The following is a 17721-nucleotide window of genomic DNA, read 5'->3' as shown; positions in this document are numbered from 1 at the left end:
TTCTAGAAAACTCTAAGAACTCTTGAAGTCATGACTTGGGAGGGGTACAATTGGGGATTATAAAGCCATGTGTTACACTAAAAAAGTCAAGAGAGGATGACAGTTTACTGTCTTGCCTAATTTAAGAATGAATGTGCATTAAATGGAACTACCAAGCAAGTCAAAATGAAAGTGGATTTTTTACACAGTATGTAGTTAAAACTGTAGAAATAATTGCCACAGGATGTTGTGTCTGTTTCCCTGCAAAAAATATTAGTCTGAAAGAGATTAAACAAGTTGTTAGGATATCCTTCTGTTCAGTTTTTCCACTAAATGTTGCCTACAAATGGAAAAGATCAAGAAGCAAGCTGTATGGTTCCCTTATTGAATCAAGGCAAGGTAAAACTTGTAGGTAGAGCACTACTGAAAACATCCTGCTTGGTCCCAAGTGTGTGTGTGTGGCTTGCAGGTCTCATTGCTGGTGACTTGACTGGGAGTCATGTAACTGTAGGCTACATGAATGCCAGCAGGGCTCTTACCCTTGAGCATCTGCTAATTTATAATCACATCTACTTTATCACCACTAGAGGCTCCTCCAAGTCATGCTTTGGATTCATTTCTGTGGCAGGAAGCAGCTTATGCTCTAAGTAGCATGCAGATGTCTGAATCTGTCACTGTAACACCTCTTTACAAGCAGTGAATTTTAATAGTTTTTTAATATCAAAATACAGCCATTCTCTTGCTACTGTGGCTGAATTCAAATAATCTGTTTGAAATAGTTACTGAGTATTAACTGCTGATGAACCTTAAAGCATCAGCACTGAGAAGCTTGTGTTACTTGCTGGTAGGTGGATAAAACAGTCACAAAAATACTTAATGGTCAGTGAGGGTAAATAATTTTGTTTTAACATGAACATATTTTATCCTAGTGTAGATAAGACTTTAATTGCCAGCACAGGTTATTTTATGGTTTGCAGGCCTCATTGTGTAGCTGGAGTAGGTTTACCATGACAGGGCTGTATTTATAAAACACTGATGACTTTTGCTGCAAAATTCTTATTTTACTGCATTGTAATTTGATAGAGTGTATCAGGTAGACTGTGTCTTATCTAACAGCGTAACAACATGAAGACTTAAGTTTTCAAGAATTAATCTGATCAGACTGGAAAGAGTATCATCATGGGATTGTCCAGCATATAAATATGGGTGAATTGTCTGTTCTTGCCAGTCTTAGGATTTGGTAGTCTTGGCTTATTCCATACACTATCAAGTCTAGTGCTCAGTATTAGTTTTTTGAAGATGTGTGGGTATCATTTTTCTCTGGATGGAATAAGAGAACCCAGTTTCCAAACTGCCTGTATAGATGCTGCGTTTTCTGAGTGTGGAAGCGTGCTGGAGCACTGCACTTGAGCTATCAGACACAGTGTGCATTCTTATAAGTGGTCTCTGTATCACAGATAATTACACATGATGATGTTGTTATTGAGAAAGTGGAGGAGCTTTTAGATGAGTCTTTGCAGGAAGGCAACATGCCTTGTTTCCGAGGAGGCTTCAACACACGAAGTTGCTATGAGGCTACTGGCATGCACTTGCAAACGTTTTGGAAGGTCATATTTTGTCTGTTTCTCTAGCATTCAGGCAAACATTTAAGACCTTAAAAAGCAGAGCTGAAAAATAAGTTATCCAAGAATCAGAAGAAGGTAGATATCCAAAGAGTCTAAGTAGAAAATGATGTCTCACAATAGAAAATTTGTTTGGTCTGGAAGTACTCTTTTTTTTTTTTTTTTTTTTCCCCTGACATATCACCTGTTCCTACAGATATTTATAAATGCTGCACCTCTTGCAAGAGCTTTTGCTGTCAGCCTGATATTGCAGTTCATCTTGTTGCTCACCTTAGACTGGCCTGCTTTTTTCCTCATTGTTGGGTTTGGGGGCTTTTTTTCAGCAGCATTCCAGTTCTTACTAAGAGCAGACTGTAGACCTACCATAGATCTTGTCTTATCTTTGCTCTTCTGCCATTCATGCATGATCTGTCACACAAATTTCTTCAAAAGTTAAGTCAGAAATGACACTTTGAATCAAGAGCAATATCTATGACATGCTTAAATACAGGAAGAAAAATGAAATTAGTTCTAATTCCCCTTCAGATCCTTTCTTTGTACGGGCAGGAAATAGTGCATAATATGAAAGCTACTTTAAGGGTTGCTTTTAGTCCCACAGTTGAACAACTTTCCTTTGACTTCCCTACAAGTTCCATCTTTGTCCAAGTGATAAGATCCCTTTCCACTAGTCTCATCTTACACCTGTCTCATTAATTTTTTGCCTTGACCTTAATCCTCTTAACCTGTGGTAGGCGTAAGTGGTTCTTCCCGACTGCTACTTTCACCTGGTATACCTTCAAACTTAATAGCTCCAATAATTAAATAAATATTATTAATTAAATAAATTAATTAATATTAATCCAGTAGTTCCAATTAATCAAATTCAAGCTTGAATTTCAGGGCTGTGTGTTCTTGTACCAAGCTTGTTTGACTGCAGTAGTTCTGCTTTTATAAGTATAAATGATACCTTAAATTATGCTGCACTGCAGATGACTCAACCTCCTTTGCTCCCTTTTGTTGGCTCTTTCAGGAGATTTTTTTCAGCAAATTGAGGTTTCTGGCTTTATCTGGATGTTGTATTAGTAATTGACATGGCAGCTAGTTTGAACATAGGTAGAAATATTAATGCTAGCCTTCACTTCAGTGTTGCACTTTTCTCTTGTATATCCATAGTAAAGTAATACTGGTTATAGTGCTGTGACCTCCAAATCCTCTGAAGCACAAGGCAGGGGTGAAAAGAGGTGAAGAATGACAGAATGCTGAATGCCTCTTTAATTTGGCTCCTCACTAGCAAAAAAAGTCCACCCAAAACCTATTACTGTAGAAAGAATAGCCTGTGGAGCAAGGGATGTCTGTGTATCAGCTAATGCATTTATCCAAGCTAAAACTTTGTTTGGTCTGGTTGGAGCAGCCCATAATGATGAAGCTGACAGGTGCATCATGCAGTAATGTGAAAATTTGCCTTTGTGTCTCAGATATAAGCTTCGTGCTAGCAAATACCTTCTGACACAATGCTGGTTCCTGCAGTGAGCTGGAGGATGCTGGGCAGGAGCCAGCTGGTGGACACATATCAGACTTCACTTGTGCAGGATCAGAGACACTTTTCAGATGGATGGTACACTGGGTGGGGCTATGCATAATACAGTTTGTGACTGTAGGGTTATACATCTACACTAACACATTGCTGATTGGGTCTCCACACTTGGAGATGGTGCTGCTGATTTAGCTGCTTGCTTGGAAGCAGCACAGTCCAGCAGGCTTGCTTGCTGCTGCTCAGTGTGCCTAGATTTACTGCCTGTGTCCAGCTCCGAGCAGGAGAGCTTGTGATCAGTAATGCAGTGGCTGAAAAACAAGTGACAAAGCTGCTAGAGTGCCTAGCTGGCTTCTGCATGGCAGCCAGCATAGATGAGGTTTCAGCTGCAGTTCCTGAGTGCTGCCATTCACCTTCCAGATGCCTTCTTTAAAGAAAGTGTGCTGGTATGCCAGCTCAAGAAGTCTCATCAGAGAGCTGCTGCCTGCCATGCTGGAAAAGGCAAAGTTGTGTAACACTGCAGCACAGTGCTAGGGTTTACACTTAAAATGCTATAAATATGCCTTTCCCCTTGCTGCTTATGAAAGAGGTGACTGAATCAAGACCTGCCCTGTGTTTTTAGCAGAACATGTGATGGGCTGTCCCTTGAGAGGAGCTTTCCTCTTGCATCCAGCCTGGCTTGCATAGGAAGAGAATCAAGGCAATTAGTCATTCACTGACTCATGAATGGTACTTGTTTAAAGAATTGGCTAAAAATAGTGAAAACAGGCTGAAGGAAAGGGTGTACTCACACTGAGCTAGCTTGGACATCTCTTCACACAGCAGATACAAATGTTATGGCTTGCTTCACAGAGCATAAAAACAATCTGCTGTGTTTTGGTAAAGATGCAAAGTTGGAATGAATAGGTGAGTTCACAGACACTCTGTCCAGCATTATTGAAAATTGGGATGTGTTTTTACAGTGATTAATCACAGAACCTTGAGAGTTTGGGAGGGACCTTAAAGGGTAATCCAATCCCAACCCCCTTGCTGTGGGCAGGGACACCTCCCACTAGACCAGGTTGCTCAAAACCTTATCCAGCCTGGCCTTGAATACTTGCAGGGATGGGGCATCTACAGATTTCTGGGCAACCTGTGCCAGTGTCTCGTCACCCTTACAGTAAAGAATCTTCTCCTAATATCCAACCTCAATTTCCCCTCTTTCAGTTTGTGCCCATTACTCTTTGTTCCATCTATAGTTCCTGATGATGAGTCCCTCTCCAGCTTCCATATAGACCACTTCAGATACTGGAGAGTTCCTGTGGGGTTTCCATAGAACCTTCTCTTTGCCAGGCTGAACAGCCCCAACTTTCTCAGTCTGTCTGCATAGGGGAGTTGCTCCAGTTCTCTCAGCAACTTTGTGGCCTCCTCTGGGTTTGCTCAAGCACTTCCATGTCATTCTCTGTGCTGGGGTCACCAGAACAGTATGCAGTAATCCAAGTGGGATGTCACAAGAGTGGAGGGGAAAATGACGACCCTTGACCTGCTGGCCACAATTCTTTGGATTTATCCCTGGATACATTTGGCTTTCTGGGCTGCAAGTGCTCACTGCCAGCTCGCATTGAGTTACTCATCAACCATCACCCCCAGGGCTTCTCTGCCAGGCTGCTTTCAATCACCCGCTTCTCTGTGGGTGTGCCACAATCCAGGTGTGGGACCTCACACTTTGCTGTGTTGAACATTATGAGGTTTGCAGAGTCCAACCTCTCCAGCCTGTCCAGGAATCTCCAGGTGGCATCCCTTCCTTCCAGAGCATGATTGCACTACAGAGCTTGGTGTCATCAGTGGATTTACTGAGGGTGTCCTCAATCCCACTGTCAGTCAATCCCACTGATAAATTACCAGGATAAGTCTGAAGTATATCATGCTGTCTCACAGTCAACCTTTTCATAGATGTGCCTGTGTAAATCTGCTTCAAGAAAACATTAATTACTCATCCAGTAAGGTTAAATTCCAAAATGTGACATTGAGCAAAATATTAAAGATGTCATAGTCTAATTCAATTCTTGCTAAAAGAGACAGTCTTTTTGACCCTGAAGCCTGGCAAGGAGAGAGAGGTGCCCAAAATAACAACCCTCTATGTATGTAATTGGAGGACTTCCACCCATGATGCCAGAGATGCCAGTAATGTACCATGATAGTTTGTATAAACAGTCTCAAATATTCCCACCACTACTCCAGCAAAACTAATTGTTTTTACAAATGGGAAAGATGCAAAATTGCATTATCTGAGGTGGACAGAAACTGTTTCTAGAATAGATAAAGCTTGTGTGAGAGCTTTATCTGTTCAGGTACCAGCAGGCTGAGTTATATGTACAGTAGGGTATTTCAAGTCCCAGCTTCTACTCTGAAGCAAAGACCTAATGGGAGATGCATGATTTGGTTTAAACTTTAGATCTGGTGTCCCTAAGTATCTCTGGCTCCTTCAGAAAATACCAGGCTGCGCAGGGAAAATTAAGTTTCACACATTTGGAGTTATTCTTCCTATTTTGTCTAAATGGGGACGTCAGCATGTTTGTACAGATCTAAATAAGAACTGAGTCATCTGTTTCTGCCTGGAAAATAGTCACACAGAGTAGCCTCTCTGCATAGCCCACACACAGTGACCCCAGTCTCAAGCCTGTGTACACTCTGTGGGCAACCTGAAGGAATCAAATCCAAGAGCACAATCTCCACATGAAGCCTTCAGCCATGGCAGAAACCTCCTAACATATGGCCTGTCACAGTCTCTGATACATTCCATCTTCATCTTTTTGTCTCCTAAAATCAGGCCTGATCCTGGAGTAAAGGTTAAATAGAGGGTGGAATCTTGTAATATTTCAGCATGGAAATTCCTGGGAAAATACATAATCCTCAATATGATATCAGCTTTCCGTCATGGGAATCTGAAATTGCTTTGTTTGGCCCCTGTGTCAAAGCTGAGTGAAGCTGTTGAACCAACAGCTAGGCCTGTGAAAGAGGATCAAGTAATTCTGTTTGGTGGTGTTGCTAATGGCCTTCTCAGTGATGGCACAGCAGACAAGAGCAAAAGCTGAGTCAAAATGGGCAAGTTATAGAATTGATACTTTGTTGTTTCAGGATGCCACTGTTTCCAACTCAGTATCTCTTGCTAAATGCTGCATCTCCTTCACTGGTTGAAATGATAGCATTTTCTGTAGCATCATGAAAAGTCAAATTGACAATCAAAGGAGTGGAAATCAACCTGGCAGTTGTTACCTGAGTGTAGGTGGTGCTCGTGTAATCTGGCCCTTTACCTGCTTTGGTTTGGGTTGGATGACTTGCCAACAATTTCAGCTTTATGAACATTGCAGATAATATATTGCAGATAAATATTTAATAACATCTTACTGTTAAAAGACATTCTGGTAAAAGGAAATCTAGTTTGTACCAGAGGAAGTCTTCCATTGAGAGCAACAGATTTAGTAGTGCCCCAGATAACTAAATTAGGAAATGTGTATGAGATATGATTTAGTGTGAAACAAGAATGGGCTGGTGCCTGTCAAACCAGTCTCTGATTGTGTAAGCTAGCCTTACTTCTTGACTCATCAGTGCTCTGCTGAATTTTGGCTCTATCTTCTTTTTTGTTTAGATGCTTCATGTCCTTCCCATGAGATCTAGTTTATTCTTCACATTCAGATCTTTGTGATTTAAATTCCTTATTAAACAGTGCAGGTAATGTGGGGTATAAGGGCTTTTCTGCTGTTACTATTCATATGGCCACTGCAGCACCAAGGGAGTTTTCAGGACTCACAAGTCTTGAGTGGTCTGGTCACTCCTCTTGGATCAGAGATGTGCTCCTCCTATTCTCTGAAGCACAACAGATGGCAATAAGCACTGATACAGTGTTGCTGGGAAATGAAGCAATAACTGGGTTTGAAGGACCAGGCTAGCACCCAGCTCTGCCACAAGAAATTGCTTAGGCCATAAGTCACAAATGGAGCTGAAAGAGCTGTGTTGGCCCTACATTTTTACCTCACCAAATAGTTGACAGTGCAGTGGGATGGCTACAATGCTGTTTTACATGTTGTGAGCTGGATGATACTGAGGTGCTTTAAACCTCACTGCTGTGAGAAACTGGCTGCTAGTACTGACTGCTGAACATGCTTTCCAGCACGTAGTGTTTAATACTGCATGCACTAATCCAGGCCTAATGTGGAAGAGGAGATTCTGTTAAATGAATTGCATAATGTGTGATGCACCAGCAGCAGGAAAGGGCATTTTGTGGGATTAGATACAACCACTTAACCTGGTGGTGGCCTGTAGTTCCTGTTCATGTTCAGTGTGTGGAGCAGTCAGCAGGAGCACACTGGGGAGCCTGGTTGTGCCCCTTAAGAAGGAAAGTGAGGAGTCTTTGTGTGTCTGCAAGTCTGCCAGGGCAGATGAGTGATCTGTAAGAGACCTTGGTAGTACCTGCACAGAGTCAATAGGATCTTATCTGTGGGCTGGCTGTAGCAGATAATTACACATAACAGCAAAATAATTTCAAAACTCAAACCACTTCCTTTGTATCTGATCTTAAATACAATTTGCTAAAGGTCCTTGCCCTCACTAATGCAGAGTTTTAGAAGGGCTGGCATCAAGCTTGCAATGTTTTGAAATGGAAGTAATCTCTAAATGGCACTTCCAGGAACGCCAAGCAGCTGCAGTTTTTGCTGGCCATTGTAAAAGCTGCTGGTGTTCCCCATTATCCTCTAATCAGATCCGTTGTGATCCTGGTGGCTTCCAGGAAATGTGTGTGCTTCTCCCATGGCCTGTCTGCACTGGGTAGGCAGGATGTATTCAACATGCCTTCCCTTTCTGCCTAAAAATCAGGGGTCTCAGTTTTGTCAGCTTGAAACTGCTGTAAAAAATCAGCGTCAGACTCCTGAAGTGTCATTTACAGCTAGGCTGGAACAGGGACTGAGGCTGGGAGGGAGTCTTGCCTGTGTTAGTCCCATGGCCTCGCTATTGCAGATCCAGACCAGGGTGCTTGGCCACCTGGGCGCATGCTGGCTCGTGTTCAGCCGTTGTCAACCAGCTCCCCTTGGTCCTTTCCTGCCAGGCAGCTTTCCAGGCCTCTCTGCCCCAAGCCTGAAGTGCTTGGAGTGGTTGTGACACAAGTGTAAGCGTTGAGTCAAGGATGTGGCAAGATCTCAAGAAACAAAGTTGCTGTAATAGTTATTTGTAGTGACAGAATCAGTGAATAATTTTCAGTCGCGTAAGATCTAGTGAGACTGTGTTTTTCTGGCATACATAGCAGAACCTGTGCTTTTGTCTTATCCAACTTAAAGAAGAGTAACAAACCTGAAATGCAGTCTCTGTTGAAGGCTCAGGGAAGCAGTAAAATAGGGAACAAAGTGACTCTGATGGTAGCAATATTCTTAAAATATGTGCTGTGGTGTAATTTAGAAGTTGAAGTTTTTGTGGTAGCTGCAAATGTTTCTAAAGGGCTATATCTTCTGTCAGGCTGGACTTTTTAGAAGAGTTTATTATTTTTCTACAGACTATAAGCATGACTAGTTGCAAACTGGGGAAGGGAGGATTGATTGTGACTGGTCGTCGTGTTTCTATCTATTGAGTATCTTCAGTGATGTCAAGGAGCCATGGCATGCAGCTGGCTAAAATCAGCACCAAAATAGGATTATTTCTGTTCTGTTTAAGCTCAGTTTGAGGAATCAGGCGCATGGTGAATTCAGTAACTCTGGAACTCGCAGGGGGGAACTGAGCTGCATATTTAGTCCTCCTAAATTAGTTTGTGTGGCTGTAACTGAGCTAACAACAAGCTCCCTGAAAACTCTGCCAGTCTCTAGTACCTAGCAGCCTGGCTGAGTTTAACAGATTTTTTTGCCTTATATCAGTGAAATTGTAGGGAAAAACTATTCTGTGAGCTCTACTTAAAATTAGATTTATTGCTTAATTTGGTCTTTTTTTTATCATGTTTAGAATCAGGCTTTCAGTGGGGAAAAAAATGACCTCTAATTGTGGCTGTTGCTGCATTTTGCAAGCAGTCTTGCAGCTTCTCTTGGAAATTCTTGGCTTGCTTAACCCACACAGAAACTCAAATAGCATTCAGTGAGAGCAGAGTAGGCTTACGTAACTTTCCATGGTTTCTCTTGCAGAAGAGATGAGGTAATTCTCTCAGACCTGCTTGTAATGGCCTGGAAAAGTGTTTGGTTTCACTTTCAAATTCTGGGTGATCTCACCATGGGGATTTGACAGTGGTGCTCTTTTTGTTTGGGAAAAATCCCTGCCTGTAATTCAAGGTTTTCTGTTTTGGGGGCTTTTGACTCTGAAATCAGGTTTGTAGATAAGCCTTACTTGCTTTATGTTCCAATACAGAACCTCAGTGTGCTGAAGACCTACAGACTAGTTAGATATAGCTGATTACCATGTAATGTGGCTGCTTTTCTAAATGTGTGATGTACAACAGGGAAGCTAGGTTCTTGGCTGCCTGCACATGGAAGGAAAGATTTCTCTTATTTCTCCAGTTGGGTTTTCTGTTCCTAGAGTTCAAGATAACCCTTCAGGTGATACAACACTGCATTCCATAGTGATAGTTCTTGTAGGCAGGTAGTCCTTCTCTAATAAAGAACTGTGTTTGTCAAACAGGATTTAGAAATTCAGAAGAGTTTTCCAGGATCTACAGCATCTGCATGAGTCTGCATCACATACAGGGACATACTGGTGACTCAGGCTCAGCTTCTGGAGCAGTCTTGCTGAGATAAACCCCTCAGGGCTAGACAATTTGAAAGCAGAGGGGTTTTACTGGGAGGAATGAGACCTGCACTCCTTGAGCATCTATATGGGCTGTAGGCATAGCAGTGCTGGTAATCTGCTGGCACAGTGTTTTTTGTTTTGGTCACCTGGAAGCTGTGGCTGTGTAGAAGACAGATTTTGCTAAGACATCTTGTAGGTAGCTCAACCCTGAGTTTCGTTGTCTCTTGCATTTTTAGTCTGTCCTTTTGCTTTTGTCTTAAATCTCACAAAACTGTGTGTAAGCACAGGAATGGGCTTTCTTGGGAAAACCCCGGAGTCTGGAGGAGTCTGCAGCTACATGATGCAAGCACTTGAGTTGGAGTGAATGTGCCCTGCCTGGGTAGATCTCTGCTCTGCCCACAGTGCAGCATGTTCTGGACCCAGGCATGTCCTTGCTGCAGCAGTGTGGTGATAAGAGCCATTCATTCACTGCTCCTGGAGCAATGGCATTCGTGCAACTGGCCTTAAACTATGGGATTGTTTAAGTGGATTGTAAATCTCTTAGCTGTGCGTGTGCTGTGACAAATGGCTGTGGGGTGAGGACTCAGTGCTGCTGTAACATGCCCACACACAGTCATGAGTAGGCATCTACAGACCATAAGGCCATGTGAACTGGTGAATTTCTTTTATAAAGGTGAATAGAAAAACCTTCTTTTCTTGTCTATCTGACACGCTGACCCCATAAAATTTGGGTTGTAGGGCAAAGGCGTGCGCTGGTAAGTAAAACTGTAGCCAGACACTTAACAGTTCTGTAATCTGTTTGTTTTGGTTGTCTGCTTCTGTGTACTATGTAACAAAACTTTCCAAAGTTTCTCTTGTTGAGCAAGGGGCATGGTTATGTACTTAAGTGGAGGAAAGTGACCTGGAATTCTGCTCTTACCATGTTGTCCTAGGGTGACTAGATTTCCTCCTAAATTTGTCTCAAACTGGTATAAATATGAATCTTGCTTTTGGGATCCCTTCTTGCATTCTCTGTTGCAAATGATCCTGGCTGTGTTTGAAGGACCAGAAGATGCTTCTCTGGAGATCCCTTGCTGGGCTGGCAGTAGGACTTTTTGGTGAGCAGTTCCAAGGAAAGGGTTTGTGCTCCACAGCGCAGCAAGCAGCATGCAAGTCCACCTTCCAGAGAGAAATATTTTGGACACTTGATCAGTCCATATTCAGACTGCTGTGAACAGCAGGACAGCAGAGAGAAGTTAATTTCCAGTGCTAGGATCTCTGCAACCTTCCCACAACTGACTTGACTCAGAGTTGTGCCCCACAGATGGTTGTTGACCACTGCAAGATGTTTGCTGTCATTGCCCATCAATATTCCTCAAGGTGCACTGATTTATTAAACAGACACTGAGGATGTTGAGACTTCAGAAATGCCTGTGGAGGCAAAACATGTAGTATTAGAAACACAGGTGGATGGACCAGCTTAACTTTCAAAGAAAGACAAAATAACTAGGGCAAGTTATGTAACAATTTTTTTTTCATCATGGGAAGAGTAATTTTAAATATTTGTGCAGGCAAATATAAAACAGGTCTATTCAGCTTAGTAAACATTTTTTTAGTCTGCTTTTGAACTCAGAAAGAGAGCAGTGCTCTCTCGAGTTAAAACTTTTCCAGTTTGTTTTACCCTGTTTAACAACAGCTGTTGAATATGCTGCTTGAATTAGGACGTGGTAAATGCATTTTGGCTGGTCTTCTGAGCATTACTAGCCCAGATGTTTTGATTTTTCTTGTTCAGTTAGTGTTTTGCTCATAAGAAATCGCATAGTGTTACACTGTGGGGCCACTTGGGCACTGGTTTATTGAATGAGCAATTTAGTAGCCTTAATGAATTTTTCCCCCCCAATCTTTTCACTGTAGTTATTGGTTGTTGGTCTTTTTTGTTCTGTTTCATAGCTAAAAAATTCTGCTTTTTTTCAGGCTCACATTAAATTTCCTATTGACTATCCATATTCACCACCTACCTTCAGATTCCTGACCAAAATGTGGCACCCCAACATTTATGAGGTAAGGTATTTTTTTAAAACAATTGTCTTCTGGGGTGTGTGAGAGAGCTTTGTGCTTCCTTAAACTCAGTATGTGTATGGGTTACTTTCAGAGAGTACCCAAGGCTGTGGGCTGTCAGCAATTGGATCACAATAGAACAACACAGCAGGTCCAGGAGAGGAATGATTCCATATAGAGGCAATTGGTTCAATATCACCCAATTCCATAGAGCTGTATTGGAAGGCTGAAAGCCTGTTTTGGTTCAGAACTTGACCTTTAGTGGAGGTCAGCCAAATCCTAGCTGAAGAACTTTTGGGTGTCCTAGAAGAATGTCAGCCTGGTGAGAAGCACTGCCTCTGTTGTTTTGGGAGCTAAAGGATTTCACAATGTTCCTTTTGCTGCAGGTCTCTCACCTTATCACAGGTTTTCTTATGAGAGGTTTTGCAGACTTCCTTTGAACCCACCTGAAAACTGGAATGTCATTCTCTTCAATCCCATGAACAAATAAAGCCCTCAGTTGATATCTTGGGCTTGCAAAGTCCTTTTCTGTTAAGTTCTTGCTGCCAGATGCCCAGCTTGGAATGGGTGTGCTTCAAATGGTGAGAAGTGCAGTGATGGCTTAGTAATAAATGTCTAGAAACCTTGCCAAACTTCAGTGCAGAACAGAATACTAACCCATTTTAATTATTAACTGATCCAGGGAATTGCCCTAAGTCCGGGGACATCCTCACATCAGTTATCTGACAGTTTTGTGATGTAGGTTTTGTACTTGGCACAGGATCTTTCCTGTAGCCAAGAATGATGTTTTTCTTTAAGGCTCTATTTCAGTTACAGGGAATTTTGATCTATAAATAAAGACAATTTTGAAATCTTCAGATAATTGCAGACACATACTGTGGGTATTGATTCTGAATCTGGAAATCCTCATGCAGGAGGTGAGTGGCAAATGGCTACCAAAATAAAATGTACAAAAACAAGCCTTGGAAAGGACCTCTCCCTGTCCTGGTGAGAAAGATGAAAAATTGACTAGAAATGACTGAAGGCAGCAGGAGGAACTAACCCAAAACTTGATGTGTGTATTTTGGGTTTGCTCTTCAAATACACAAGCTCTCAGCTTTGTGCTTTGTGTTTATAGGAGTATTTCTTGAAGCTGAGGGAATCTGAAGCAGCTTGCAGGCTGTTTTGGAAACATTTAAGCAATGAAGATGAGGCACTGGGGTAACTTCAGATGAAACTGAGACTATCTCAGCCAAGTGTTTGATGTTTGAGGGTTTTCAGGAGGAGGAGGACAATAATCCCCTCTTAGTGCAAGGAAGATGAAAGTAGCAGTTTGCAGAATCTGCTGGTAGGACCAGATGGAGAGTCTGGGGCTGACATTCCAGTTCTGAGCAATGAGACTTGAGCAATGTGTGTTTTTTTCATCTCTGGTTACTTGGGTCATCTAATTGAACTTTGGTAAAACTGCATTCACTTGCTCTTTATTTTTATGACATAACCATTCTCAGTCCTGATAGAAATGGAGGATATACCTCAATGGCAGATAAATACCCCATTCTCCTTGTTTGTGTTTTTCAAAAATGTATGTAGGGAGAGGCTTGGGCCCTGACTGTCCTCATCTCTAGAACTTTGTACTGACCTCATCAGGCCCCATTAAACCTTTACCTCTCCACATTCTTAATGAAAGTACAGTTCCCAAACATGTAACACTGATTGTGGCAAGACAAAAACTTCTCACATTGTTGCTTCCCTCTATCTTCATTTTGCCAAGTATCTGCTTGTCCACATGCTGCTGACCTGATTGCTTCAGGAACTTTTCCCAAGTGCTGAGATACTTCCTCTGGCCACTAGCATTGCATTCTTCCAGGAAAAGGTTAAAGGAAAAACTAATGGAAATTATTAGTGATAACAGAGTAGACTGAGCATAATCTAATATTAATAAAGTTAACTTCAGCTTGGAGTGATACTATAAAAGTTCAAGATTTCACAAGCCCGTTGGGGCACTAAAAGGGAAACTGCCTCCTTAAAGCAAACTGTTCCAGCAATGTAAGTATGTGCTTTGGAATTCAGCAGCTCCGGGTGCTGCCTTGCTGTGTTCTTGACTAAAACCTGCTTCAAAGTGACAAAGGCCTGCTAGATTAGCATACCTGGCATGAACAGTGCACTGCTGAAATCTGGATACAGATCACAACCCCCCAGGTGAGCTGCTGCTATCTGTAGCTGTGATCACTGGCCTGGGCTCAAAGGCAGATGCTGTTGCTGTGAGCAGCCCTGCTCTGTGCTCAGAGCAGTGTTGGAAGGATGTGAGACCAGGTGTGTGGGCAGCTTCCAGCCTGGAGTCCTGAACAGAGCTGATCCCATCCTCCGTCTGTGCCCTGGACTGCGGGGACAAGGAACAGCATGAGTGCTGCCCCACAGCTGGCTGCAAAGCCCATGGGGCCTGGAGAGTCCAATATCTGCTGGCCAGCCCCGGCCTCATCTGCACCTTCACCCCATCCTGCAGTAGGGCACTGGTGGGTCCCTGGAGTCTGCCTCAGTGGAGGATATCAGCTGGGGTGGATACTGCTCCAGCCCTCCTACAAAGCAGTTGTGTCAGAGTGCTGTTGCTGATGGAGAATTGGGTTGACAGCTTTCCTAAATAGGAATTATAGAGCTTTAAATCTATATTCAGGCCATAAGACTGGTGAGTAGAACACATATTGAGAATTATGTGGCTGTATGGCTTCCATATGCTGCCAGAATATTCTTCCTTTTGCATGCTGGAAGGGCTTTTCAGTGAAACCTTCAGAAAGCATCTCCTGCTTTTTCATCTGGTATTTTGAACAGATGTGTCCTAGGGCAGCTGTGTAAGCCTGCCCCACACCATCTGTTCAAGGTCCTTGTGTCCTGGGAGATGTAATGTTTTCATACCTGAGCTAGTAGATGGTGATTAAACCCCTCAATTCAAAAATTTCCTGTAGCTAGCCCAAGCTACCAGTGGGAGCACAAATTTTCTTTAACCCTACTTGGGGTCTCCTGTGATTAAACCTTGTGTCACTGTGGCAGTAGTACTTGCTATCTGGAAACCAATCTAGTTTTATGTTACATTATTACTATTTTTGCTTACTTCAGTACGTTCTTTAAACCGCTTGATTTTTATATTGGGGTTTTTTGCCAGTTTGCAGGCTAGCCCTTGGGTATAAAGTAGATCCAGGAAGAATTCAGAACCATTTTCAGCCCTTGTTGGTTTTTGCTGGCACTTGGGTATTCATATCAACAAGGTTAAACTGATCAGAGGACAGTCTGAATGGTGGATTTGAGTTATCAGGCCTCAGCCTCCAGCCAAGCTATTCTCAGTGCTTTTTTCTGTCTTGCAGAATGGAGATGTATGTATTTCAATTCTTCACCCACCTGTAGATGACCCACAAAGTGGAGAGCTACCATCAGAGAGGTGGAACCCTACCCAAAATGTCAGGTAACTGTGAATATGTTGTGCAGTGGTGACCTCAAAGGCCAGCCATCTCCACAAGACCTAAGGGCTATGGTGGGAGGGGTTTGGGAGGGAATTTAAGGTTTTGTGGGGCTTAGGGCTTGAATCAAGCAGGAACCAGACATACCAGTCTGTCTGAACATACTGGGCTGACAGTGCAGAGCCTTCTGTCCTATTCACAGGGTTTCATACTCCAAAGGCAAGTTATCTCAAATGTTGAAGCCTATCTCATCACTGTTATCTTCTTCAAAGTACCACTAGTGGAAAAGTGTGTGTAATAGGTTCCTGGTGCACACCAAACTGCTCTATTACTCCCTTTCCCTGCCGGACAGGAGAAACAAAAATAACACAGAAAAGAGAACAACTTCCATGTTTGAGATAAGGCAGTTTAATAAAGCAATAACAAAAGCTTGTGCACATAAGCAAAGGGGAGAAAAACAAATCTCTACTTACCATTGGTGAGCAACATTCAGCCACTTCCCAGGAAGCAGGGCTTCAGTGCGTGTAGCAGTTGGTCCGGAAGGCAAACACTGTGATGTAACAAATATCCCCCATTCCTCCTCTCTCACTTAGCTTTCATGTCTGAGCTGATGTTATATGGTATGGAATGTCCCTTTGGTCAGTTTGGACCAGCTGGCCTGGTTATGTCCCATTTTAGGATTTTGCCACTCTCAGGCCCTTGATGGAGGAGTGGGGAATGTTGGAGACAGCACTGATGCTGTGCCAGCACTGCTCAGCAGTAGCCAAAACAATTGTGTGTTATCATACCTGTCTAACTGAATGGAAAGCACTGGGGGCTGCTAAGGGAAAATGAGATACAGCTCAGCAAACTCAATACAATCTCCACTCTTAATTCCATACCATTTGTTTGATCCTACATAATGTATTTATCTTCCAACTGTTCCACTGTATTCCTTTCTCATTACTGGAATCCCTTTTACCCACACATATACCCCAAACTACATCCTTGAACGATATCTGTACCAAATGTACATTTTCACCCGCCTGTCCTTTCACAGATGGATATTATTCTCCTGTTTCATGGCTTCCTCCACCCCTCCAGATCCATGACTTGTGCTCTACCCCATCAGGATGGGTGGTCAGGACAGGAGAAGCAGCACACTTGATCATTGGTCACCAGCCTGGCTCACATCATCATCACATTCTCCTTGCTCCTCACAAAATTCATTCTTTGTCAGGTCATATTGTTCCTGTTCCTTTACTTCCTGTGACACAAAACTTGCACAGTTTGTTTTCCCCCAAGGTTAAATTTCCTTGAGGTACACACTGGGTCTCCCCATCCTTCCATGTTACCTGCCAAGTACACCCAGGTCCTTGGGTAAAGACAATCGCGGCAATGTGTTTGCCTTTTCCCATGGGAGGAGAATCCACACTGACTTCCCCAGCCACTTTCCTGTGTGTAGTGCAGGAACCTTATCTCCTCCCACAGTGTTTGTGGGCTCAGTTTGGGCAGGATCAGTGCAGTTAGCAGATCCCCTAGCATTGACCAGCCAAGTGGCTTCTTTTGCATACCAGTGCTTCCATGTCCCATTACCTAAAATTCTTAACAGTCTTCAGCATTTCTGAGTCTTTCCAGAGGTGTGTGGGTGGTAAGGGATGTGATATATTCTCTCAATATTTCCTTGCTTTGGAGTTTATGAGATTATTTTTAAAATTAGTCCCATAGCCTGATTCAGTTCTCTCTGGGGTACCATGTCACCGCAAAATGTATCTCTCAAGAGCTGAGATTGTGTTCCAGGCGGTGGCATGGTTTACTGGGTACATTTCCAGCTAGTTGTTGCCTCTGATGTAGCAAGTGTGTAACTCTTGCCTCGGCATGTGTGTGGCCCAGTAATCTATTTGCCAGGCCTCACCACACTGGAAAACCAGCCACCGCCCTCTATTCCAGGGATATTTCACTCACTTGATGGCAGCACATTTCGCATTTGTGGATAACCTGTGTGATGGCCTCTGTGGTCAGCTCCACCCCTCAATCATGAGCCCATCTGTGTGTTGCACCCCTTCCTAGATATCCTGAAGTGGCCTGGGGCTAGAAATAGCTCACCCTTTTGCTCCCAGCCTTGGTCTCCCTGAGCTATTCCAGTCTTCACAGCCTTAACTACCTGCTTGTTGTTCTGATGTTCTTCTGCAGCAGATAAGTACCAGGAGGCATCGCTCACCAAACACCATCACAGACAAAATAGTCTAGAATTAGAGATATTAATTAAATTTGTTACCAACAAAATCAGAGCAGGATAATGAGAAGTAAAATAAGACCTTAAAAACACCTCCTCCCCACCTCTCCCTTCTTCCCAGCTCTACCCCGTACCACAGCAGGGTATGGGGGTAGTGGAATGGGGGTCACAGTCAGTTCATCACACTTTGTTTCT

The 17721-nt window shown here is 43.0% G+C and overlaps 1 protein-coding gene across 1 annotated transcript in view; it reads left to right on the top strand.

Annotated features, from left to right (window-relative positions):
- Positions 1-17721, top strand: part of UBE2R2 (ubiquitin conjugating enzyme E2 R2) — a 51041-nt gene that overhangs the window by 27555 nt on the left and 5765 nt on the right. Inside the window, exons 2-3 of the mRNA XM_054283535.1 lie at positions 11800-11886; positions 15219-15316. Coding sequence (XP_054139510.1) covers positions 11800-11886; positions 15219-15316 — 185 coding nt within the window. The remainder of the gene's footprint in view (positions 1-11799; positions 11887-15218; positions 15317-17721) is intronic.

The sequence above is a fragment of the Melozone crissalis genome, unplaced genomic scaffold (genome assembly GCF_028551555.1).
Source record: "Melozone crissalis strain CALT ecotype California unplaced genomic scaffold, PUWL_Pcris_2 ptg000036l_1, whole genome shotgun sequence".
In the NCBI taxonomy this organism is placed as follows: domain Eukaryota; kingdom Metazoa; phylum Chordata; class Aves; order Passeriformes; family Passerellidae; genus Melozone; species Melozone crissalis.
Note: the sequence above shows the minus strand (reverse complement) of the source record. Positions and strands in the feature narration are given on the sequence as shown.